This window comes from Leptopilina heterotoma, unplaced genomic scaffold (assembly GCF_015476425.1).
Source record: "Leptopilina heterotoma isolate Lh14 unplaced genomic scaffold, ASM1547642v1 Lhet_217, whole genome shotgun sequence".
NCBI lineage: Eukaryota > Metazoa > Arthropoda > Insecta > Hymenoptera > Figitidae > Leptopilina > Leptopilina heterotoma.
Window position 1 is genome coordinate 867,542 of NW_025110934.1, and position 27,367 is coordinate 894,908.

The following is a 27,367-nucleotide window of genomic DNA, read 5'->3' on the forward strand; positions in this document are numbered from 1 at the left end:
TTCAAAGAAATTTGTAAATAAATGTAACAGAACATTTTTTTAACTCAAACTTTTTCCTTTAAATTTAAAAAAATTTTTTTAATTTCATTCGCATTTTACTAAAAAAATCTTGAAAAAGTCGATTAGTCGCATTTTTCACAAAAAAGTCGAAAAATGGTCACATTTCCTTAGAAAAGTCGAAAAAAGTCGAAAAAGTCGCACAATCCGAGCCCTGTAGTTTTATAGTTTATGAGGTAAACATAAAAGAAAAAAAGACACAAAAAAGCAGTCACTTTTAGCTGATTTTCCGGCGCGACTTCTTATCCCATATAGATGATTTACTAGAATATTTGCGAGATATTATTTTATTTCTCAAAACATCACTTTAGTATAATTTTAGCTCTAAAAAATAATTGTAAGACAGAATGCTTATAGGTAAATAATGTCTTATTAAGTAATGAATCATTAATAAAATTTTAAGTAAAAATACTTTTTAAACAACATAAGTCTTAATTGAAAGAATTTTTTAGAATAAGAATAATAATTAAACAAAAATATCTTTAAAACTAAAATAGATTTGAACGATATTTTATAGAAAAAGATTACAATTTGTAAAAAAATTTGTTAAGCAAATATTTAAAGTCTCAAATTCTTTGTTTAATAGAATATTTATGTGCCAATCTTTTAATTTTCAAAAAATCTTATTTATTGGAATATATGTTTAAATAAACTTTTATTAATACAATGTATTATTTAGAAAAAATGAATATGAAAAAATGTATAATTTAATTAACTCTTGTATGACAAAAATTTTTCTTAGGCAAATGGTAATTTTATAGAATGTTAATTAAAAAGAATATTAATTTACAAGAAATGAAAGTGAAACGAATTCTAATTTAATAGAATACTTAAATGTCTGAATTATAATTTGGCAGCATGTCAATTCGATCGATTTTATATTTGTAAGAAATTCAATTTGACATAATATCAATTTATAAGAAACACTTTTTCGTAGAATTTTAATTTATCAGAATTGTAATTTTGTAGAATATTAATATTGCCAAATCTAATTTTAGTAGAAATCTGCTTTATCAGAATGATCAAATGTTCGAATCTTTAAAATTTCTAATTTCATTTTTACCTACAATCAATGTGACATAAATATTTGGCGCAAATTTAAAAATTGACCAATCAGAAATTAAATTTTTAAAATTTGCGCCAAATATTTATGTCACATTGATTTTGGGTAGAAATGAAATTAGAAATTTTGGGGATTCGAACATTTGATCATTCTGATAAAGCAGATTTCTACTAAAATTAGATTTGGCAATATTAATATTCTACAAAATTACAATTCTGATAAATTAAAATTCTACGAAAAAGTGTTTCTTATAAATTGATGTTATGTCAAATTGAATTTCTTACAAATATAAAATCGATCGAATTGACATGCTGCCAAATTATAATTCAGACATTTAAGTATTCTATTAAAGTAGAATTCGTTTCACTTTCATTTCTTGTAAATTAATATTCTTTTTAATTAACATTCTATAAAATTACCATTTGCCTAAGAAAAATTTTTGTCATACAAGAGTTAATTAAATTATACATTTTTTCATATATCATTTTTTCTAAATACATTGTATTAATAATAGTTTATTTAAACATATATTCCAATAAATAAGATTTTTTGAAAATTGAAAGATTGGCACATAAATATTCTATTAAACAAAGAATTTGAGACTTTAAATATTTGCTTAACAAATTTTTTTACAAATTGTAATCTTTTTCTATAAAATATCGTTCAAATCTATTTTAGTTTTAAAGATATTTTTGTTTAATTATTATTCTTATTCTAAAAAATTCTTTCAATTAAGACTTATGTTGTTTAAAAAGTATTTTTACTTAAAATTTTATTAATGATTCATTACTTAATAAGACATTATTTACCTATAAGCATTCTGTCTTACAATTATTTTTTAGAGCTAAAATTATACTAAAGTGATGTTTTGAGAAATAAAATAATATCTCGCAAATATTCTAGTAAATCATCTATATGGGATAAGAAGTCGCGCCGATTTTCCTGACTTTTTCCTAAATTCCCTGATTTCCCTAAAAGAAACAGAAAAAAAATTATATTTCTATGAGATAAAAAAAGAGGGAATTCTCCAGATTAAGTGGAATTAACTTTTTTAATTATATATTCTATTCCAGTTATCTTTTTACTGGAATTTATAAAGAAAAACTTTATAATATGAAGTTTGTGTGAATTATTTTTTTGCTAATTATAATAAAAATTTCGATAATTTTGATGATTCATTATTCTTTTAATAAATGTTTTAAAAAACGAGATAAAATATTGATAAAATTATTTGTTGTACCTATTTTTTTTGAGATAATATTTATCAGCCGATTACAAAATATTGAATTTTCATGACAAAGAATATGTATACTTGGACAAATTCGTAAGTCTTACATGTATATTATACATATAGATGAATACATATATCTAAACATAACCTGTTGAGCGTCTATATGTGATGATGACGCTCTTCCACTCCCGGCTTCTAAATAATCTCTTGGGGTTTTGAACCAACCAACGAATAACGAAACCAGTGACTGTCAGTATAAGCCAGTGCGACGACCAGAGTATTCAACGTATTCAGTGTGCCTTGTTGCCTTGTGCTAGTATCAACTTGTTTTCGCGAGCAGTGTGTTTATTTTTTTTGCGACTTGATAATAAAAAAAAAATTGTGAAAATGGCAATGAATTGTGGAATGGAGTGTATAAAATATCTTCTTTTTGTATTTAACTTCATTTTTGCAGTAAGTAGTTATCTTCTTCATTATTTTAAACCTACGCCACTTATTTCTTACCTGTTGTTTTGTAATAAAGCATCAAAGCAAATAGGCGTCGGTTTTTTCACAACGAAGGACATTTATGGCTTCTTTTATAAAGAGGGGCGTCATCACATTCACACATTATTTTTATATTTATTTATTATTTTTAAATATAATTTTTATTTGAAATGAATTTTTTTAAACTTCTTATAGAAATGTATTCATAGAAATGTATTCGTTTCATTTCATTAATTATATTGTTTGTGTATATAAAAAAAAGTATGTCAATTTAGCATTATTTAAAATTAAATATTTTCACAAAGTGATTTGTAATTATAAATTAATACGAGCTTCTCAGTCCCGAATTCTTTAACTTGATTTGCTCATGATCGCACGCTTAAATACCAGTCATTTAGCAGTGAAAGTCACTAGGCCGCTGCTGTAACTTGACTGATATTAGTTCGTGCGTCAGCGCGCAAATAAAGTTATTGCATTCTGACTCTGAATATATCTATTTATTTTTACCAAAGCAACAAATAAAAAACAAGCAATTTGATTTTTAAAAACCTTTTTCAAATGAGTTTCACCTACTTCTGTTTAAAAGATTATTTTAAAATCTGGTAAGGTACTTTACTCAGAAAATTGACAGTATTTTTCCTCTTGACATATAATTAAAAATGATCGCGTGATATAAAACACTTTGTTTATAATATTAATATCTTTTCCTTCTTTGTTAATTGTACTTTACATAAGTCAAATAATAGAGTCATAATATTTATAATAGAGTATAAAGTTTGTGTATATGATATTTTTCTTCTTCGCTGAGTTGGTCAGGCAAAATTTTATTCATTCGCACATTTATAAAGAGAAACCTACTTATTTTATTGATTTTTCTCCCATAAGCTTATGTTCACACAAGTTTAGTAATTTTATTCTTTTAATAACAAGTATACCTAAAAATATTTATACTCGTATTTTTTAAGATCATATCTTTACTGGAATATAGAGTGCGTCCACTTGAAATTTAAAAAAATTAATATCAATTGAAATTTTTTTCCAATAAGTAAAATATCATTTACTAGAAATCTATAAAATTATACTGTATAATTCAGTATATGTGTCATATTAATTAAAATAATGTGTTGTAGCTTAATAAAAATAAAACAATTTTACACTGCAAAAAATTTATTTAGATGAAAGAAAATGTATAATTGATCCAATTAAACAATTAGTTGTATATTATCCATTAAATCTACATTTGAAGAAAAAAATATTTACTTGACCCAAATATTTTATTTTATCGTATCAAATAAATAGTGATTTGCGTCAAATTCAAATTATTTAAAATAAAAAATTTTATAATTAGAATGAAAAATAATAATTTAATAATGTATATTTATTTTAAATAAACACTTGTTAGCATGAAAAAAGTATTTTTTTTAAATTGAAAAACTTTTTTTAAACCATGTATTTGAGCATTCGTATTTAACATGAATTATTAAATTAATAAAATATTATTAATAATTATATAATAATAATAATAATAATAATAATAATAATAATAATAATAATAATAATAATAATTATTATTATTATTATTACTATTATTATTAGGTATATTATTATTATATTATAATTAATAAAATATATTATAATATAATTAATTGTTAATAAAAAATTATTTAACTCAAGTGGACGTATTTCTTCAATCAAATATTTAAATAGTATATTTAAAACGGTTGATTGGTATTCAGGCAATATTTCATTAAAAGTTGAGTATTATTATAATATTTTTTTATTTTATAATTGTATATATTTTTGTTAAATAATACTGATTAAAAACAAACAATTTTTCAATGACATTGTATTTTGATATTAATTACACTGATTTTTTTTAAAAGATTAACTTATTTTCATAAATGTATTAAAAAATGATTAAATCTTGATCTAAGAATAATATTTCATAAATATATTAAAAAATGATTAAATCTTGGTCCAATCAATATATTTTTAATTATTCTATAAGATGATTATAATAGTTACAAATAATTAAGTAAAAGTTTGTAATTAAAAAAATTTAGAAAATTATGTTTTCGACAATTTTTGATTATTTTAAAATACCAATTAATTTCGTAATTTCCGCTGATCGATTCGATCAGGTTCAAAAATAGGTCAATCAAAGCGTTTTTTAATGCTCTACAAGTTGGTTGTGAGACTTTTAAAATTACTTAGGATACATTTTTTTAACAAAATTTTCAAAAAAGTCTTATTTTTCAAAATTTTAGATTTTTATAATTTTAGTATCTCCGGCTATAATATGGACGAAAAATGTTCAATGAGGGCTCAAAGGATGCGCCTGAAAAAACTCTGCAAAATTTAAAGTCTGCTCCAAATAAGAAATTAATAAAAAAAAAATATATGTATTCAAAAATTAATTACATTGAAAAATGTAAAAAATCTCTAAGAAATTATTGCTGTGCATTATTACAATTGTATAACAAGATACCATGAAACGTAATTTTTCAAAATTTCTAATTTTTAAATTGTCAAAAACATTTTAATTTTAAAACGCAGAGTTCAAAAACAGGTCGATCGATTAGTTATTATTGAAGCGTCTATTGAATAGACACAAAGTATTAAAACTTAAATGAAGATTTAATGACAAAAAATTACTTTTTTCAAAAAAACATTAGAACGATAATTAAAAGCATTAAAATAGGTTATATAAAATAAAATACTTAAAAATTATTCTATATTTAATTTTATATTTAATACTTAGAACCTTTTATCCTATAAAACTAAAATTTTCATGCTGTACTTATTTTTTAAATTTAAAGTAAAGCTGAGATAATTACTGTTTGTATTTACCATACCTGTTTCTAAATTAAAATTCTCTAGAGAATTAACAATTTTTTTTACAAAGGGTTCATGTTCATAACGTTATGAATAATTACGATATGAGATCATATATATGCTTGCAAAGAAAGGTCATAGACTCGGTCCACATATAAATGACCCCATTTTTGTTCTATACAATAACAATTGTACTTTTACATTAAATATCCAATAATTCCTCATAAATGATGCTTTTTTATGTAGAGTATTCTGTTTTTAATAAAATTAATTTAAAAATTTGTATAATAAAAAATTCAAATTATGCTGAATTTTCTCCAGTCAAAATTTAAACCTCTTATTTTTTTGTGTATATTTATTTTCCTTATTTTGACACTGATATTGTGATATATTTATACCTTTTCTAATTATAATATATAGATTATAAAGATTAAAAATTTATATAAAAAATAAGATTTTTTGACTTTTTATTTTTCGTAACAGTATTATTGAAACAGAGTTCAAAAATCAATATACTTGTAGCTCAACAAACCAATAAAAAAACAATTATAATCATGATAAAAAATACATTTTTATTTAAATTTTGAAAAATTAATTAAATTTGAGCCTCTTCTATACTTACGACCTGCGGACTTAAACTTAACTATACATGGGACAAATTTTAAATTTTTGATATATAATTGTCTCTCAATCAGGATTCAAAGATACGTTTATACGAACAATAAAGTTCAAGTAAATTACTGTTTTAATAATTTTATAAATTTTTAACTGTAAAAAGTAAATAAACTGTTTATATTGGTTTTACAAGGTAAAAAAAGGTTTTACAAGGTTGAAAAATATTATACTTTCTTCCAAAACAATTACAAATATTTTTATTGAATAATGCCTTGGAGCATTTTAATCCCCTCCGGTTGGATAGATGCCCAAATGCAGACCTTTAATATTTTTATTCTGATCAACTGAGTATTGATTGCAACTATCTGTTTGTCACATATATGTTAAAAATAAAGAGTACAAGTGTTAAAAAAATCGAATAGACACTCGAAAATATTAATAATTTTGAAAAGATGTTATCCTATAATACGAGCTATAATATCACCCAACTCTTTTAATTTGAATAATTTTATTTCCACTAATGATAAATCAGTGGTGAACTCCTCGTCAGAGGAGAGATTTAGAAAAAATATTATTAATAATAATACCTATCGTTCACATAAACATTTAACCTATTATTCTTCAATCTGTAAGTGAGTCATTAAAAACACTAAAAATTTAAAGTCGTTCGCGTTTCTATATACATATACATAAAGAGGTCAATATTCTTATATTATATTTATTTTTAGAAGCACATAATTTAATAAGGTTGTAAATTGTTCTTTTTCTCATAAACAAAATGCTCATTCTAAAAAACTAGAATTGCATAACTGCTAAAAATCACTAAATGAAAAAATCATCAAAACTTTCTGTTACTGATAAATTGATGTAAAACTCTTTTTGAACTGTAACTATTTAGTTTTAATTAAGGAGAACATATTAATTCTGCATGTAATGCATTCTTCACTATTAGAAGAATTTATTACGAGTTTGGTCGATTTTGTAACATGAAAACATTTTACACATTAAAAGTTAAAAAATACCAAGTGTAACAAATAAAACTTAGAAAATTTGACTTTTTAAGTTATAAATGATTTTTTAATTCACAAGAAGAAGAAAAAGAGTATAAAACTTATGATTTTATAAACTTTTTTGGATCAAAAAGTCATCAAAATGATACTAATGACAAGACAAAAATTAAATAGTATTATTAAAGCGGTTTAAAGTATATTTTTCGCGTCGATTTGTTTTTGTCAGATTTTTTTCAAACTTCACTTGATTATTCCTTAGATATTTATCTTCAAAATAAGGTATATTTAAATAAACTCTACCATCTCTAAGTCCCAAAAATTTAAATCTTTCTATATTTTACATAGTACGGAATAGGAATACCATGCGTATTGATTACAGATTTTTAATTTTTGCACCTGTACTAATCGTCAGATTTTGAAAGAAAAGTAAAGTTTTATTTATTAAACTAAAATTAACTTTTATGAAAAAAATGAAAATTTTTTACCATACTATTTAAAAGATATTTGATGGGAAACTTAAAAAATTATTGAAATATTTGCTGTAAGCGAGAGGCGAATTCGTAAACGTGGCAACAGTGTTTGTTAAAAACTACAGTTCGCGTCTATTAATTTTGGCGCGAAATTTTAAATAAAGAAAGAGGACGCCATATATCAAAACTTGCGACGTTGCCACGATCGTTTTACATGCGTGAATCTATGAATACACATTGAGACCTTCATTGTGTGAAACTGTACGTAAGCAAAAGTTTTTCGGAAACTCCCATTCATAATCGTTTCATAAATAACAATCATAGGATACAAACTTTTGAAAGTGCATGACCAGTTGCGCGAGAAACTCGAAATAGTGAGAAAACACAGGGCTATAGCGATAGAGTTGAAGAGCGGTCAAAATACTATATGTACTCAGGTGTGTCCTACTACCGAACAATGCCAAAGGGTCGTTATACCACGTGGGTAAATTTTTATCACTTTTTGACCCCCCCCCCTTCCATAACTGTCCACGTGGACATGATTTGGTGAGAAATTAATATTTTTAATATGAAAACTTATATAAGTTTTTTTACTTTATGATCGTAAATTATTTTATATTTAATAAAAAAATATTTACAGTATTTTAAAATTCCTTAAAGTTTTGTACTACTGCTTCGTCGGCGTAAAAAAAGTACACCGAAAAAAATGCCTAGGACCCGTATACCAGGAATTGACTAGGTTTCCTAGTTACGAGAGGAGCCAACTATAGAATCCTGGTCAAAGTAATAAGATTCAAGCATAGTTAAAGTGACCAGGAAAATTAGTCGATATAATCAGGAAAAAATAGTCAAATTGACTAGGAGAATAATATTAGATTTACACTGTGTATCATAATTATTTGAAATTGCTAATCAAATTCTTATTATCAAATAAAAGAGAAAAACTAATTAAAAGAAAAAAATTAATTATTGTATTTGAACATATTTATATTTGACTTTGTATTTATATTCCTTGGAATTAATTTAAACTTATGAAATAAATATTTGACGCAGGGGGGACGCGAACACCTGAACCTAACGAATACGCACTTTGAAACCCGGAACGATAACCACTACACTAAACACAACTTGGTATTTTAATTTTTTAATAGACACTAGATTTTCGAGTCAAAATACAATACTTAATCAGATGATGTTTTATACATTTCGAGTACACAATTTTATACACTTGTTAAAAACTATTTATTTTTAATTATTTATGACATTCAAATGAAAATAAATTTAAATACACAAATTATTGCAAAGGTAAATTTTCAAACACGCGATTAAAATAGTAAAAATGTTGTCACCACGTGCGTAAAAATTTCGACGATTTATATTGAAACCTAACCAAAAAAGTCGGAAAGAATTGACTTATATAATTAAATAGTTTACTTTCTAAATCATGGACTATCTATATTTCCAGAGGTTCCGAGAAACCGGCAATTTTGATGTATGTAAGAACTCCATTTTATGTACAAAAAATAGACGCGAGTAATGATAAAAAATCGTTTTACGAAATCACGATAAATGACGCGAAAGATATAGAGGTAAACACTGTCAGAACAGAAGCAGACGCGTGCGCATTATGGAAATAGGCAAAATTACTAAAATCCTAGTCAATTTGACTAGGATTTGCAGGGTTGTTTTTGCCAGGCTTGAATTTGTTGAATCAACCTAGCGATACTAACCATAATGATTAGGAATACTTATTACTTTTACTAGATTAAGATTAACTATAGAGTCATAGCAGTTAATAATACCATCGAGATTTTTTTCGGTGTATCTTCAGTTAACACCAAAATTTTATTTTGTATTTCCCTGACCTTTCACTGATTTCTAACTTCAATTTTTATTCAAAACTGGAATAATTTTGTTAAATAAATATTTAAATATACTTATTATTTGTTTTTTCATTTAAAACCTTTTTAAATGTAATAATTTCTAAAAATTATAACATATATTTTAAGTCTTATAAAAGTCGCATAAAATTTCCGAAAAAGTAAAAAAAAAGTCGCATGAAATCTTAAGAAAAATCAAAAAAACGACAAAAAGAAAACACAAAATTGAGCACCTGGATCGTAGAAGGGCACGTAAACTTTTCTCGGCCGAAATCGAAATCCCCTGGACACTCAAAATTCAACTTCTGAATTTAGACATTTTAAATATACATCTTTATAGAAAATTTCATTGCGCATATTTTTTTCTTATGAAATTTTTTTGTATCTATTACCGTTTTCGAAATATTTGAGAAAAATTGATTTTTTGAAAACTGCAAATTTAATGACATTTTTCACTTCAACTCGCGATAATTCAGATGATTTTGAATATTTTTCAATGTACCAAAAAAGAAAATACGTCTAAAGATATTCCACGAATGATAAAAAAGGAAAAAAATTATTTTTTTTATAAACAAAATTGTTATTAATTTTTTTTTTTATTAATGTAAAAAACATAAAATACAATCTTCTCGACTCTCGTTTAACGGGCGAATTTTAAGTAACAAAGAACTTTCAGTGAGAAAGTTGTTCATTATGGACCAAAGAAGTTTTCTGGAAAATCACAGGGTTAATAATTAATTAGTGTTGAAATGGTGAATGTTTAAAGTTGATACCGTCCGAACGTGTGGCACGCGCGATGGCCATAACCTATGAAACGACACTCCCAAGCCTCCCAAGCACCTGTTACGAGTGACGCGTGCTACACATTCGGACGGTATCAACTTTAAACATTCACCATTTCAACACTAATAAATTATTAACCCTGTGATTTTCCAGAAAACTTCTTTGGTCCATAATGAACAACTTTCTCACTGAAAGTTCTCTGTTACTTAAAATTCGCCCGTTAAACGAGAGCCGAGAAGATTGTATTTTATGTTTTTTACATTAATAAAGAAAAAAATTAATAACAATTTTGTTTATAAAGAAAATAATTTTTTTCCTTTTTTATCATTCGTAGAATATCTTTAGACGTATTTTCTTTTTTGGTACATTGAAAAATATTTAAAATCATCTGAATTATCGCGAGTTGAAGTGAAAAATGTCATTAAATTTGCAGTTTTCAAAAAATCAATTTTTCTCAAATATTTCGAAAACGGTTATAGATACAAAAAAATTTCATAAGAAAAAAAGATGCGCAATGAAATTTTCTATAAGGATGTGTATTTAAAATATTAAAATTCAGAAATTGAATTTTAAGTGTCTAGGGGACTTCGATTTCGGCCGAGAAAAATTTACGTGCCCTTCTACGATCCAGGTGCTCAATTGTCAAAATTGTAAAAAAATCACATTTCTCAACAACAGATACATTAATATCAAACAATCCGGAATAAAATTTTAAAAAATTTAATAAAATTCATAGCAAAATTTTAATCATGTATTATTTTAACATTTTTTTAAAATTCTCTTTAAAATGTCAATTATTTTTATAAATAATAAAATTCTTCTACGAAATTCCATTACATATTTAAAAAAAATTTTCAATTAATAAAATTCATCATAAAAATTTAATTATTTTCAAAAGTTCTGATAAAATTCTTTGCAAAATTCAATTATCTTAAAAAGTAAGAAAATTCTTTAAAGAAATTCAATTATTTTAAAATTAAAAAAAAAAAAAATTCTCCTCAAAATTTCAAATATTTTTTTAAATATCAAAATTCTTCTGCAAAATTCAATTTCTTTTAAACATTTAAAAAAAAATCTGTTCAAAATTTTAATTATCTTTGTGAATAATAAAATTCAATTATTTGCAAAGAATTTTAATAAAATTCATCCTAGAAATTCAATTATTTTCAAAAGTAATAAAATTCTTGGCAGAAATTAAATTATTTTTAAAATTTCAATTATTTTTATAAATATCAAAATTCAATTACTTTTAAACATTTTTAAAACAATCTGTTCAAAATTTCAATTATGTATCTTTGAGAGGAATAAAATTCTTCTCTGAAATTCAATTATTTGCAAAAATTTTAAATAAAATTCTTAAAAAAAGTTAAATTATCTTTATAAATAATAAAATTCATTCTAGAAATTCAATTATGTTCAAAAGTAATAAAATTCATCCTAGAAATTCAATTATTTTTAATTTTTTTTAAATTTCTCGTCAAAATTTTAATTCTTTTCATAAATAATAAAATTCATCCTGGAAATTTATTTATTTTCAAAAGTTCTGTTAAAATTTTTTGCAAAATTAAATTATTTTCTAATTTTTTTTTAAATTCTCCTCAAAATTTCAATTATCTTTGTAAATATCAAAATTCTTCTGCAAAATTCAATTACTTACTAATGTTTTATAAATTTGTTCCCAATAATTCATATATTTTCATAAAAAATAATTTAAAAAATTTTTTTATAAAGTCTTATATAATATTAATATAAAATATAATGATTGTATCACTCGGTCATCTTTAATTATTATAAAACATGAAGACATCGATTGCTCCGAGTCGAAGACTCGGAGTGATCGATTTCTTCATGTTTTATAACAATTTTTTATAAGTTGTTTAATTTCAAATAGGTTTGAATTTGAATCTTTTGAAAAATTTTAATTCCTTTGGAAAAATAATAATGAAATATTTATTTAAAAAAGAAATTATTTATGTTTTTGAAAAATTTGAAAAAGTCGCACAATCCGAACCCTGTAATATTACCCCCCCTTTCTTCTTAAAATCTTTCAAAAGTTGATTTTCAAAAATTGTAAAAAAAAACTGTTACAATCAGCAAATTTATATGAGGCATTCCATGTCAAGTGATCCAGGTGTCTTACGGTGTAATGCTTATTTCGATAATTTTTTACTCTTAAACTATTAAACATAAAAATTTGGCAAGGTACATTTTGGAAAGGTTTTTTCATGCTCTTTCGATTGAAAATAAGCATTTAAAAAAAAAAAAATTTTTTGACCCAAAAAAATCAAAATTAAAAATAAATTTTAATTTTTTTGGAAAAAAGGTCCCATTTTTTTTTTTTTTTTTTTTTTTTAACGAAAGCTGAGGTTTTTTCCTAAAAGGACATATAAATGAAAAAGTGGGACAAGAATGTTTAAACATTGAAAAACAGAGGTTTCTACTCTCTAAACCCGGTTTTTAGCTCTGTTTACGAGAAAATTCATTTTTTCAATGTTTAAACATTCTTGTCCCACTTTTTCATTTATATGTCCTTTTAGGAAAAAACCTCAGCTTTCGTTTAAAAAAAAAAAAAAAAAAAAAATGGGACCTTTTTTCCAAAAAATTAAAATTTATTTTTAATTTTGATTTTTTTGGGTCAAAAAAATTTTTTTTTTTTAAATGCTTATTTTCAATCGAAAGAGCATGAAAAAACCTTTCCAAAATGTACCTTGCCAAATTTTTATGTTTAATAGTTTAAGAGTAAAAAATTATCGAAATAAGCATTGTACTGAAAAACCCAAAAATTTAACCCCCTCCCCCTCGGAAAATATTGGACTAGGTAAAAAAATATTTTCACGAAAAATTACTATCTATTAGTACTACAAAAGCCCCAAGTTTTGCTACGATTGGAGAAAAATTTTTCTCCACCCGGATCACTTGACATGGAATGCCTCATATACATCCCCACCTGTATTGCTTCATATTCGACATGAGCTGCAAAATTTTTTAGCAATTTAGTCTTATTCCTACCTAGTAACTGTATTATTACTTTTGATAATAAATTGTCACTCACAGAAATGATATAAAAGTGAAGTGTCATTTTAATAAATTAGATCAAAATGAATTATTTTGAATTTAATTTTTTAGTTATACATGTATATATTTTTAAAATTTTATTATCGTCAAAAAATTATTTAAAAATATAATTTTGAAAGTTTGTCTATAGTTATTTTTATCACTATAAAAATTGAAATGAGATGCATTTTATACTAAAAATATGGTATTTTGTTGCAATATTTGGAAGGAAAGTCGAAAATGAAGCAATTTTTTTAAAACAGTCGAAAAAGTCATAATATCCAAAGCTTGTACTATTAAAAATAATTCTTTGACAACAAATCTCTTTAAAATTAAATAAAACAGTGGTGCAAAATTTGAAAGTGGCGGGGTAAACAAAAATATAAAAGATTTTTTACTGGGTCAATGTGAACTTTGATCCCCCTCAAATAACCGATTAATTGACTATTATCAATCAAATATTTAATTGAATTAAATAATATATATTTATTGGAGTCAATTAAATGGCATTTGCTTAAAATACTGAAATTATTGGTTCAAATACCATTTAATTGACTGCAATAAATGTTATTTGATTCAAGTAAACATTTATTTGTAATAATCAATTAATTGGTTATTTGAATCAAATACATTTTTTTCAGTGTATTATTTAAAAAAAAATTTCTTATCATTGAAATGTTGAGAAATTTTTCTTTTAAAACCCACTAATAGTAAATAAAGTTGGGTTTTTTTAAATAGCAGGAATAATTATTTAAAAATTCCCTTCATTGGCAGTTTATGATAGGAATCGTTTTCAAATTGAATGCATCAAACATTGTTGATGAATAATAATTGATAAGAGAGTATAAATTTACATTTCCTTTTTATTAATTTTTTCCTCCATCTTTAAAAAATTTTCTCTAAATAATTGTTTTAAAATATTCCTTAAGAAATTTTATTGTAGGATACCTCGATTTTAATTGAAAGTCAATTTTTGTTATCATGATTGTCACGAACAGTATACTAATGCTACCTACATGCGAGGTAGCTATTATATTTTCTATAAATAATTGTGTGTAGAGTTTAAAATATAATTATAACACTGTATATTCATAATTCTAAAAAATGATAAAGGTAATGAAATATGAAAGTGTTTATATTGAATTAAGTATATGCGCCTTAATATTTCTCAAATACTATTTTAGTAACATTACAGTGATCTTACTGTGATAACAAAATATCCGCTGGAAGGTAAGCATGGAATGTAAAAATGAAAACTATAATAAAAATCTTTTTGAATAATTGAAATTTTCTAAAATTGAATTGAAAATAATTAATTTTTTCATGAATATTGTTCCAATTTTTGAAAATCAAATTTTGAAGAATTTTAATTGCAAATTAAAAATGAAAATTAGCTTCCAATTTTTTTAAAATACAATACTTTCAGTATTTTCAATATTACATATTTCCGAAAATTCAAATACACACAAAAAATAATATATTAGAATTATTTTTAACATTTTTGAAAAAAATCATGTTTAAAATTTCTAATTAAAATTTATCAAAAATTTAATTAGTTTTTTAAAATTATACAAAAATTCTTTTAAGAAATTCAATTATTTTCAAGAAATGGCATTACAATGTTTTTAAAAACCAATTCTTAGAAGTGTTTTATCATAATTTTTTAAGAATCAATCATCTTCGAACAAAGATTAAAATTTTTTAAAATTTACTTTTTTCGATTTCATCAAATTTAGGAGGAAGTATGTTCATATTATTTACAATTAATTTTTTTTCAAAAATTTAATTATTTTTAAAAGATTTTGCCAAATTTCAATTGTTTGGGAATTTTTCAATTGTATATAATGAAAAAAACTAAGCCAATTTAATACTCAAAAACTACAATAACTCTTCTTTACTTCGTGACAGAATTAAACCTCAAAGTAATGAACTAATTCAGTTGCAATAAAGAAACTGAAAAATAATGAAGGTTATATTATTTATAGAATTTTTTTAAATGATAAACTTTTATTTATCTTAGTTGCAGCTTATAAAATAATTTTTGTCCTTAGGCTCTCTAGTAAGCTTGGCGTACTGGTTAGCGTATTAGATTTCGGTGCGTCAGGTTCCCAGTGGGCAGGAAATGCATTATCATTTCTAAAACTTCTAATGTTCTGAAAACATTAAAAATAATTTTATTTTTTAAATTCTTGATTGTTTTCTAGTTACACTAAAAAATTGTTATTTATTTTTTGAATTACCATTTTTTAATTATTTATAAATAGTAAAAATTAAAATTTTGAGTCTACAAGGAATTTTCCGGAATTGTTATTACCATTAATCTTTTTAAGAGGAAAAAACATTGATTGAAAGGATATGAATAGAATAAAATACAATGCAAGTAATTATTAGTAGTTTGTTAAGAGTTCAGAAATGAAAGAGAATTGTACGTGTGTCATCTTTTAGAAGATGACGTCATTCGTCCTGCTTTTTCTTTTTTCATTGAAACGATTTATTTTACGAAAAAAAAAGAATAAAAATTACTATAAAACATTTATTTCGTTATCAGAATTTTATCGTTAATAGATATTAACGAAATAATAAAAATTTTCTATATAATTGTTAAAAAAGACTTTAACTGCTTAGTGTCAATAATGAGTCACTGTGTTGTTATTCTTGAAACTGAGTTAGTTTCACTTTTAAACTCAACAATTTCCAGAGCATTAGCTCACGTCACTGAAATAAGCGATTCGTAATAATAAAACTTAACTCTTCCATTCTGTATATATATACATATATATATAGAAAAAATGATGTGCCTTGGATTGCTGAATCATTTTACCGGATTCTCCTGAAATCTTGTAGTCTTATTTCAGTTATCAGCAGTATATAAAGTCAGATTCAAAAGTTACTGAAAAAATCTACTTCCATATGTATAGGGCAAAATTTATTCAAGTGTATCAATTTGAATAATTTAATTATTCAAGTTAATACACTTGAATAATTTTGCCCCATACATATAAGAGTAAGAAAATTAAAAAATAATATCAACCTTGAGGTTAATAGACAGGTTTCCGGAACAGTAGATTTTTGAAAGTTTTTTACTATTATACAACAGATTTCAATAAAGTTTTGACCTCTAAGTTTTTGAAAGGTTCTTTTTTTGCTCTTTTCAGTGATGTATAACTTCTTACATACATACTTTTTTAAATAAAATTAGCAATTTTAAAAAAAATTGAATTTAAAAATTTTTTATTTTTTATAAAAATAAAAAATATGAATTGGAATATATAGATTATTACTATTATAACCACAATAATATATTCTGAGACAGAAGATTCACGAAATGCTAAAAAAAATTAAATTTTTAGAATTCATAAAAAAATTCAGAATTTAAAAAAAAAATTTTTTTTTAATTTTATAAAATTTCAATTTTTAATAAATTAAATTAGAAATTTAAAAAACTTAGATTTTTGCAAATTATTAATAATTCAAATTCTTCTTGAAATTAGTTAAATTTGTCAATATATATTTAATTAATTATTAAAATTAATAGATTTATAGAAACATTTTTAGTTAAAAGCATTTTAAAGAATTAAATTTTGGAGAAGTTACAAATGATTGCAGAAATTCAATTATATTTTCAAAAATAATAAAATTCTTTTTATAAAAGTTCAATTATGTTCAAAATTAAAAAAAAAATTCTCGTAAAATCACAATTATCTTTATAAATAACAAAACTCTTCTCTAAAATTCAATTATTTTTAAAAGTTTCCTGATTTCAATGATTTTCATTATCTACTATTTTAATAAATTTCCTAAAAAAATTCAATTTTTTAGTAAAATTGTACTTAAACATTTTCAAATTATTTTCATAAGCTTAATAAAAATTGCACAGGAATTCAATTATTATTAACAAATTTTTTATAAATTTCTTCTCAATAATTCAAATAATTGCGTAAATAATAAATTTTTTTTATGAATTCAAAATTATTTTTATAAATAATAAATTTGTTTTAAGAATTCAATTATTTTCATAAATAATAAAGATCATAGCAGAATTTTAATTATTTTTAGTACAATTTTAATCGAACTCCTGGAAAAATGTAATTATTCTTATAAAAATTTGATCAAAATTCGTCAAAAGAATTCAATTATTTAAAAATTTTTTGATAACATTTTTTATAAGAATTAAATTAAAAAAAACATTTAGTTATTCAAAAAAATAATTTACTTTTGTATTTAAATAATTGAATAATTTTCAAAAAGTTTCAAATTAAAATATTTGAAAATCTGAATTTTCTATACTTTTTAACTAACAATTTTGAAGAATTAATTTTTTTGAGAAAGTTTAATTAAATTATTTTTAAAAATAGTTTGAAGTTACATGGAAGTTTCATGGAAATTTTTGCAAATATGGGATTTTTTCCAATTTATCAGAAATCCTATATTTTAATAAGGAAATTTTTCTAAACGTTTGAGAGAATTGTTCCAATCTTTTTGAATTTTTTCCAGGCTATTTCATGAGAATGTTTCTAAATTCATAGGAAGTTTTCAATAATTTTTTAGAAAAATTCCCTTATATATGTTAGTAAATTTTTTTTTGAATAATTAGTGGAATTTGCTTCCTAAATTTTTTTGGGAAAATTTCCAAAATTTTTCTTGCAGTGTATTTAATTGAAGAATTTCCGAATAATCGAAATTTCGTAAAATTGAATTTTAAACAAATGTATTTGAAAATTCTCAAAGAATTTTTTTCAAAAATTATTAAAAATAGTTGATTTAGAGCAGAATTTTAGTTAAAAATTCTAGAAAATAATAATTGAATTGAAATTATAAAAATAATTTTTAAAAAGCTACAGTAACAATATTCTTAATATAAAGTAATGATAATACTTTTATAAGTTAATTTCAAAAAGGTTTGAATTTGACATTTTTAAAAATCTTAATTCCTGTGGAAAAATAATAATAATTAAATATTTATTTAAAAAGGAACAGTTCGTGAATAAATTAAAAGTTGCTTTTAAAAATGTACAGTACTATCTTCTAAAATTTAAGTTCATAATTGTATTTTGATTAACGAAAATTTAATTTTTCCAGATTTGTGGATTGGCGTTGCTTACAGTTGGCGCAATTTTCTACATTAAAATCTACGATGTTTCTTCACGGTTAGATGAAGGTTTTCCACCTGCAATTCCTATTTTCTTACTTGTTATTGGTGCAATAATTTTTGTTATTGCCTTCTTTGGATGCTGTGGAGCTATTCGTGACAGTCATTGCATGGTCGTTACTGTAAGAACTTATTTGAATACTACTTTTTTGTATTTATTTTGCTTATCGTTACATTAAACTATCATCCCACTTGGCGAAAAACAATGTTCATTTTTTAAAAAACTTAGTTTTAAAAAAAAATTTAATAATTAAAGTTTCTCTGAAATTAGTTACATTCTTTCATACATATTTAATTAATTATTAAAAATGATGGATTTATAGAAGAATTTTAGTAAAAAAACACTAAAAGAATTGAATTTTGAAAAAGTTACAAATATAATTCCAGAAATTCGATTATTTTCAAAAGAAACAAAATTCTTCACAAAAATTCAATAATGTTAAAAAATTATTAAAAATTCTCGTCAAAATTTCAAGTATCTTTATAAATAATAAAATTCTTCTCCAAAATTCAATTATTTTTAAAAATTTTAATAAAATTCTTGGGAAAATTTTAATTACAGGCAAACCTCGCTACGGCGGAAAGCAATTAAACGATTCCGCCGTAGAGAGGTTCATTAAAATGCTATTAGTGAGTGAACGTTCAGGGATGTATCAACCATTTTAAATCATATGGTCTTTAAATATGAAATAGAAGTTATGATAATTTATTAATAACCTTATTTAAAAATATTTATTAAAAATCATTGAATTCTTGCAAAGAATTTTAGAATAATTGAATTCCTTCGCAGAATTTTATTATTTATGAAATTAATCGAATTCTCGCGACGAATTTAATTAAAATTTATAAAAATCTTAATTAAATTCTTTTGAAGAATATCTTTAAACTTTTTTAAAATAATGGAGTTTCTTTAATAGTTATAATTGAAAATTTTGAAAGTAATTGAATTATACAAAGAATTTTTTCAACTTTTTAAAATAATCGTGTCTGTTAATAATTTTAAATATTTGATTTTTAAAGTTTATTAAAATTGTATTGAAAATAATTGAATTCCTCAGGAGAATTTTATTATTTATAAAAAGTTATTTAATTTTTGCGATGAATTTTAAATATCATTATTTATTAAGAAATTACTTTGATTTGTTATTCTATTTATTTTATTATTGTTCATGTTTATTTTTTATAATATATAAAATATGTCACAAAATAAACAAAAATTATAAATCAATTATAAATTAAATAATTTAAATAAAAAAACATCCATATAAAATTGGAAGAGAAGCAGGCGCAAAACGCCTACATCTAGGGTTTCGTTGCATTTAAAAAGAAAATCCTGTTTTGGTTATCATAAACCATTGTGGTTAAGACTGACTGACTGATTTGGGATCTATAGTGCCCCAAATTTGGGATCTATAGTGCCCCAAATTTGGGATCTATAATGCCCCAAATTTGGGATCTATAGTGCCCCAAATTACGACGGACAGACGGACGGACGGACGCCAAAGTGAAACTATAAGGCTTTCGGCCATGGGCCACGAAACCCTAAAAATTACAATTCGAAACTTTTCGGCCCTGAATTTCATGGCACTCACACAGTCACAACTCTCACTGATAGAATCCCTTCTATTTCTACCTGGCGAGTTTCCGCCGTATAGAAGTCCGCCGTAGCGAGGTTTGCCTGTATTTTCAAAAATTTTCCTCAATTTAATGATTTTCAATATCTACTATTTTAATAAAATTTTTCAAAAGAATTCAATTATTAGAAAAAAAAATCTTAATAAAATTCTAAGCAAACATTTAATTATTTCCATAAATAATAAATATTGCACAGGAATTCAATTATTAACAAATTTTTTTATAAATTTCTTCTCAATAATTCAAATATTTTCATAAATAAAATTTTTACATGGATTCCATTGTTAAAATTAGTTGAATTTTTTAATATTGTATTTATTATTATTTTCAAAATTTTAACGCAATTCTTAGATAGAAATCAATTATCTAGATAAATATCAAAATTCTTCCCAGAAATTCAATTATTATTTTTAAGAATTTTATTAAAATTCTTTGCAAAATTCAATTATTTTCATAAATAACAATATTAATCACGAGAACAAAATTATTTTCAAGAGTTAGAAAATTCTTTTCAGAAGAAATGATTTCAAATATTTACAAATTTTTTCGCAATAATTCAATTATTTTTATAAATAATAAAACTTATTGCAGGATTTTAATTATTTTTGATACAATTTTAATCGAATTCCCTGAAAAATGTGATTATTCTTTAAAATTTTATTAAAATTCGTCAAAACAATTCAATTATTTAAATATTTGTTGATAAACTTCTTTATGAGAATTCAATTTTCACAAAAATTCAATTATTCAATAAATTATTTATTTTTGAATTTTTGTAGAATTTTCTAATAAAAATTGATTTAAAAATGAATTTCCGAATAATCGATTTATTATTTATTAAAATAATTGAATTCTTGCAACGAATTTTATTACATTTTTTTTTAAATAATTGAATTATTTGAGAAATTTTACTACTTGTAAAAATAATTGAAATCTTGCGAAGGATTTTATTAGAATTTTTTTAAATAATTAAATTTTTTTGAAAAATTTTATAATAATCTAAATTATTATAAAACATGAAGAAATCGATCATTCCGAGTCTTCGACTCGGAGTGATCGATTTCTTCATGTTTTGGATTTAGTTTTGTTGAACCATATATTTAATATTTCTTTTTGTTCAACATTATTTATTAAAGTGCCACTATCATTATTTATGTCTTGAATCCAAATTTCAAATTTTTTTGTTTAAAGATATTGAATTTTAATAAACAAAAAAATTGCTTATAAAAATATATCAAAAACTACTTTACCCATGAAATTTTGAGTTGAAAAAAATTCTACTTATGCTTTAAGCCTTTCTGAATAATATTTCGCAAAGAAAAAAAAATAGGATTGAGAAGTATAGTTCCAATAATAATTTTTTGATACAGCGTGCGAAATAATTCACACGTAATACAGACATACGCATGCGCTGCGATATTATTTTCTCTTAGAGGGTTATTATCTGAATTCTTTTGTTCTCTGCGAATGCACATAAATGTATTACGTGTGCATTATTTCAAACACAGTATCAAAAAATTTTTATTTTATGTTCTTCTCAATCCTTGACATTTTTTTCTCTTCGGAATATTATTCAAAAAAGTTTAAAGAATAAGTAGAATTTTTTTCAACTCGAAATTTCATGTGTAACGTGTTTTTTTTACACATTTCTTATAAATAAACAATTTTTTTGCGTAATAGAATTCGAAACCTATAAAAAAAGAAAATTTAATTTAAAATTTGAATTCAAGACAAAAATAATGCTAGTTGAATAATTGAAATTGTTTATAACAAGAGCAAAATAATTTGTTTTGTAAAAACAATTATTTTTTATTTTTTCTTGTTAGGTTTCTCTTCGACTCGCATCTCAAATTTATTATAGTGAATTATTTTGCCAGGTTTTGAAACCTAATTTAAATTTTTAAAACCTGATTAATGGATAAAATTTCTTTTCCAGTTTGCAGTATTTTTACTTACTATTCTTGTGATTCAAGTCGCCATTGCCGTTTACGTTTACATACAAAAAATAGACGAAACAAAAATTGAAACAGCATTTAAGAAGGAAATCTTTGATAAGTATTATTCGGATTCTAAAGCCAAGGAAATCGTCGATACTATGCAATCTACAGTAAGTTGTTTTGATTTCCTAAATGGAAGTCTACATTTTTTTGTAATTGACTCAAATATCAGAATAGCATCTTCTGCAACTTTGTGAAAATTTATTAAAGATTTAAGTTTAAATTTTGGAATATAGTATTGCAAAGCTAAATAAAGATTGTGTATAGAAATAAAAATGACCGTAAATATGAGAAAATAATTAAAGCAAAAGTTGACTAAACATTAAATAAAATATTCGTTAATTGTTTAGCGAAGGTTTAATTTAAGTGTTCAGTCAACTTTTGTGTTAAATATTTTCTCAAATGCAGAAATTTTTATATTTACACAAACACAAACCTTTAATAAATTTTTAATAAATTTGGGTGTGCACTGTTGTTAATTGGTTATTTTCTCAAAACCTATAGAAGATTTCACTCTGATTTTTACGTTTATTTTAGAAAAAAGGTATTTTATTTATAGTATTGGATTTTGTTGAAACTTGTTACTCAGGGATTTTTGGGGTCGCTGATTACGAATCTGAAGTCAGATTTTCAAAATTTTGAAAATTCAAAATGGCGGATCCAATATGGAGGACATTTTTTTCAAAATTGCTCAAATTTACATAAAAATTTGTTACTCGAGAGTTTTTAAGGTCACTGATTAGGAATCTAATGTCAGGTTTAAAAAATTCAAAATGCTGACCCCGAAAACCCCAAATAATAAGTTTCAAATGAATTTGAGCAGATGTGAAAAAAAATGTTCACCATTTTGAATTTTGAAAACTTTAAAAATCTGACTTTAGATTCGTAATCAGCGAACTTGAAAAACCCTGAGTAAGTAGTTTTAAATAGAGAAAAATTTGAAAAATTAGATTTCGCTGTTTTCTTATAAATATTTTTATCTATTGTTTATGATAATTATAATCTTACTACGTAATTTATTAGTTTGTTAATTGTAGCAGCGGTCATTCGGATTAGAAAGAAATTTACTGCTAATTAATTGGTTGACTTTTATAACAATAACATAAATTTTTCTAAGTGGGACATAAGTGTCCCGGAGTCATGAAAGGGTTAAAAAATATTTAAAAACCATACTATTTACTGGAAAATAAAAAAAATTATTGCAATTTGTAAAGGATGAATCAATTTCTATTATCTCTCAAAATTAAATCAACAGAGTGGGCCTTTTTTATGCAGACGTACACACAAAGATTTTCACTAGCATTGACAAGATTTTAGTAAAATCTTACTGTTTGACTAGTATACTTCACAAATTTTTTCTCATTCGTTAATTTTGTTTTAGCTCAATTGTTGTGGTATCACAAGCTCAAATGATTATTCCAATATGGGTCGTCCAATTCCTGGGTCTTGTTGTGGAATTGATCTTAATGAAACATGCACTGGAACTAACAAAGTTTATAATGCAGGATGCAGTAAAAAAGTTTCAGAGCTATTAAGGTCTGGATTGAAAACTCTGGGAGGTGTTGCTGTTGGTGTTGCTGTTGTGGAGGTAAAGTTTTCCGTTTTATTGTACAATAAAATACTATGTTTTCTTAAAATATTCTTAATTCTTTTCATAAGTAAGCGAGACCGAGGTGAGCTTTTAAATTTTCTGAAATATTCTCTTCAGAGTCATTCGGAGTTTCTAAGATATTTTTTTAACCTGTTGTGCTAGAGACTTTCATGAAGTTTTGAATTAACACTTAAAATGTGCACTTTCTGTCATCTACCCTCAGAATCTGAAATTTAGCGTTCAAAAAAGTTAACTACCCACAGTTTTTAATGGATTTCTATGTTCTTTTATTTTAAATACTAAGAAATAAATTTTAAATTACTTTTTTGAATTTATGTTGTTATTTTCATGCAAACAACAAAATAATGTCAACTTTAATAATTTCCGTTGTTGCTTGAGGTAACATTACTCTAGAGGCAGAAAAAGTAACTATTTTTGAACTTTATACGATTTCGAATTGAAAATTACAGATATTTACAATTTTCAGAATTCTTAAAAACATAATGATTCTTACAAGGTAATCTAATAATGTATGATAATAATGATATTTACAATATTTATAAAAAGAAACTCTCTATAAGGAAGCAAAGCATTTTTAAAATAAATACAAAAATTTCTGGCTGATTCTATCTCAATTCATGCAGGGCGAATAGGTTAAAATCAAGTTAAAGGTAATTTTTCTTGTTCTTTAGGACAAATAAAGAGACACGTATTTTTTTATTTAGCGAAAAAAAATTTTTTAGCTGAATTATAAGTGTTTCAAAATTTTAAGACATATCGTGATTTTATAGCTGAACAGCTGACAAATTATTTTCAAATCTTTCTAATTTTTGCGAAAATAAATATTTTTTAATTTTTTTTTCTTGATTTTAGTAGTGTTTTTGATACTTTTTCTTTGCAAACTTGAAAATTTGAAAAATTTGGAAAATTAACAAAATGGCGGCCATTTTCCGAAAAATCAAAAAAGTCCATTTTCTCAAAAACATCATTTTTTATTTTTCTTAAAATTTTTGTGTGATTACCATATGAAGAAAGGAATTAATTTTAAAAGGTTTCATGTCCGCTAAAACTGTTTGGAAGTCGCAATAATTTTTTTCAGAAAATAACCAATCTCATTATTTTGAGTAATGTATCGACATATATATATTTTGCATGTTTATGTTTTTCGATGATTAGTATTGTTTTTGGTACCTACTTTTTATTTGCAAACTTGAAAATTTTGAAAATTAACAAAATGGCGGCCATTTTTCAAAAAATCGAAAACTAAAAATACTAAAAATAATTGAATAAAAATATTCATTTGGAGGTTTTTGGGGTCGCTGAGTTAGAATATTTGGTTAAAATTTTATAATTCAAAATGTCGACCAAAAAAATTTAACGGTCGCCATTTTGTTAATTTTAAAAATTTTTAAGTTTGCAAATAAAAAGTACCAAAAACACTACTAATAATCGAAAAACATATAAACATGCAATAAATATATATATGCCGATAGATTTATACTCGTATCAACTCTCTAAAACTGAATCAGTTAAATTTGACTGAGAATCACTGACTCTATTGTCTATTCTCGCGATTTGAATCAGTCAAATTTCACTGAAGATCAGTTAAAAATGATTGAAATTTTTGTCATTTTTCACTGATAAGCCAATTAAAGAATAACTGAAATTTTTAATATCAGTTAAAAATAACTGAAATTTCAGTTATTTTTAACTGATTTTCAGTGAAATTCCACTGATTCAAATCGCGAGAATAGAGTCACTGATTCTCAGTCAAATTTCACTGCTTTTCAGTGGAATTTCACTGATTCAGATTTAGAGAGAAAATAAAGAGATTTTTTATTTTCTGAAAAAATTATTGCGACTTCCAAACAGTTTTAGGATACATGAAACCTTTTAAAATTAGTTCCTTCTTCATCTAGTAATCACACAAAAATTTTAAGAAAAATAAAAAATGATGTTTATGAGAAAATGGACTTTTTTGATTTTTCGGAAAATGGCCGCCATTTTGTTAATTTTCAAAATTTTTCAAATTTTCAAGTTTGCAAAGAAAAAGTATCAAAAACACTACTAAAATCAAGAAAAAAAATTGAAAAATATTTATTTTTGCAAAAACTAGAAAGATTTGAAAATAATTTGTCAGCTGTTTAGCTCTAAAATCACGATATGTCCTAAAATTTTCAAACACTCATAACTCAGCTAAAAAATTTTTTTTCGCTAAATAAAAAAATACGTGTCTCTTTATTTGTCTTAAAAAACAAGAAAAATTACCTTTAACTTGATTTAGAATTTTTAACCTATTCGCTCTACATGAATTGAAATAGAATCAGCCTTCTATACTCTTTTTCTGTCTTTTATTTGATTCTATTTTTCTTTAATTAAATTCTTTGAGAATATAACATGACCTCTTTTTATTTCAGTTACTTGGAATTATCTTCTCCCTGTGCCTGGCTAATGCAATACGTAATGATGAGCGCAGAGGATATAGAGTTTAAGAAGCAACCATTAACTGTTAAATTTCTAACGAGAAATTATTAACAGGCTAATCCGTCTATATCAATTCACTTTGTCGTGTTAAAAATTTATATTTTGAAAGACAACAGAATTGTTATTAAAAGTATTCGATTTATAATTTGAAAAGAAAATTTTTTATCTCCATCAGAATAATATTTCTGTGCCTTGGGATTTTTGTAAAAGATGTACCTGTTTATCGCCGAATAGAGATACTCCATACAAAACGAAATGTAAAATCAACAGCAATTGTTTTGCATCTGAAGATTATTAAATTGTAATAAGATAAGAAAGGTCTGAAACGTAATTGTCTTTTAAATTTTATATAAGATTTTAATTATTATCAAGGGATTACGATTACAAATTTTACGTTTATTGTAATTTTGTACAAATTGATTATTTGCAAATCAAAAAAAGTTTACAATTGTGCTGCGCACAAAAGTGTCTCGAATTTAATAAATAAATTTATTCAAGTAATTTAAAAATCAATTTTTATTATATCATTTGCAGAAATCAATTATAATACACTTAATAATATAATAAAACTCTTTTAACTAAGTCTGCAAATTTTTTTGTTACAAAAATGATAGTAATTAAGGTTATAAATTTATTATATATAAATTATATAGTGCAGAAGCCAGAGTAATTTCAAATGTGTATACGTTGAAAAGAGTACATGCAATGTGTCTTTATGTGTTGCACGTACATCGTATATTTTAACATGTTTAAACTTATAAATGTCTTTGTACGTCTTAATAAAATTATTTTTCCGAAGCGAAGTGAATTATTCTCTACGATGAGTATTGCAGTTTATCGATATGTTACAATTAATTAGTATTTTTAATTTTCGACCATAAAAGTAATTTTGATTAATTATTAACCAACCGCTGTTTGATTGGTGTATGGTCCTTCAGACGAATTTCGTGTTTCATTAAGGGAGTACATCCCTTACTTTATTTAAATAGGGCTTTTTCTTTTTCCAGTTTATTTTTTTTTCATTTTT

At 23.7% G+C, this 27,367-nt stretch overlaps 2 protein-coding genes across 2 annotated transcripts in view; one reads left to right on the forward strand and one right to left on the reverse strand.

Annotated features, from left to right (window-relative positions):
• Positions 1-3,828, reverse strand: part of LOC122501819 — a 22,006-nt gene extending 18,178 nt beyond the window's left edge. The window contains exon 1 of the mRNA XM_043611581.1: positions 2,856-3,828. The gene's annotated coding sequence lies outside the window, so the exon portion shown is untranslated. The remainder of the gene's footprint in view (positions 1-2,855) is intronic.
• On the forward strand, positions 2,581-27,138 carry LOC122501818 (CD63 antigen). The gene is made up of 5 exons (XM_043611580.1): positions 2,581-2,804; positions 18,564-18,755; positions 22,205-22,375; positions 23,647-23,853; positions 26,274-27,138. Exons 1-5 carry the CDS (start codon positions 2,739-2,741, stop codon positions 26,346-26,348), a joined length of 711 nt encoding a protein of 236 aa, XP_043467515.1. The 5' UTR covers positions 2,581-2,738; the 3' UTR covers positions 26,349-27,138.
• Positions 27,139-27,367: the final 229 nt, after the last annotated feature.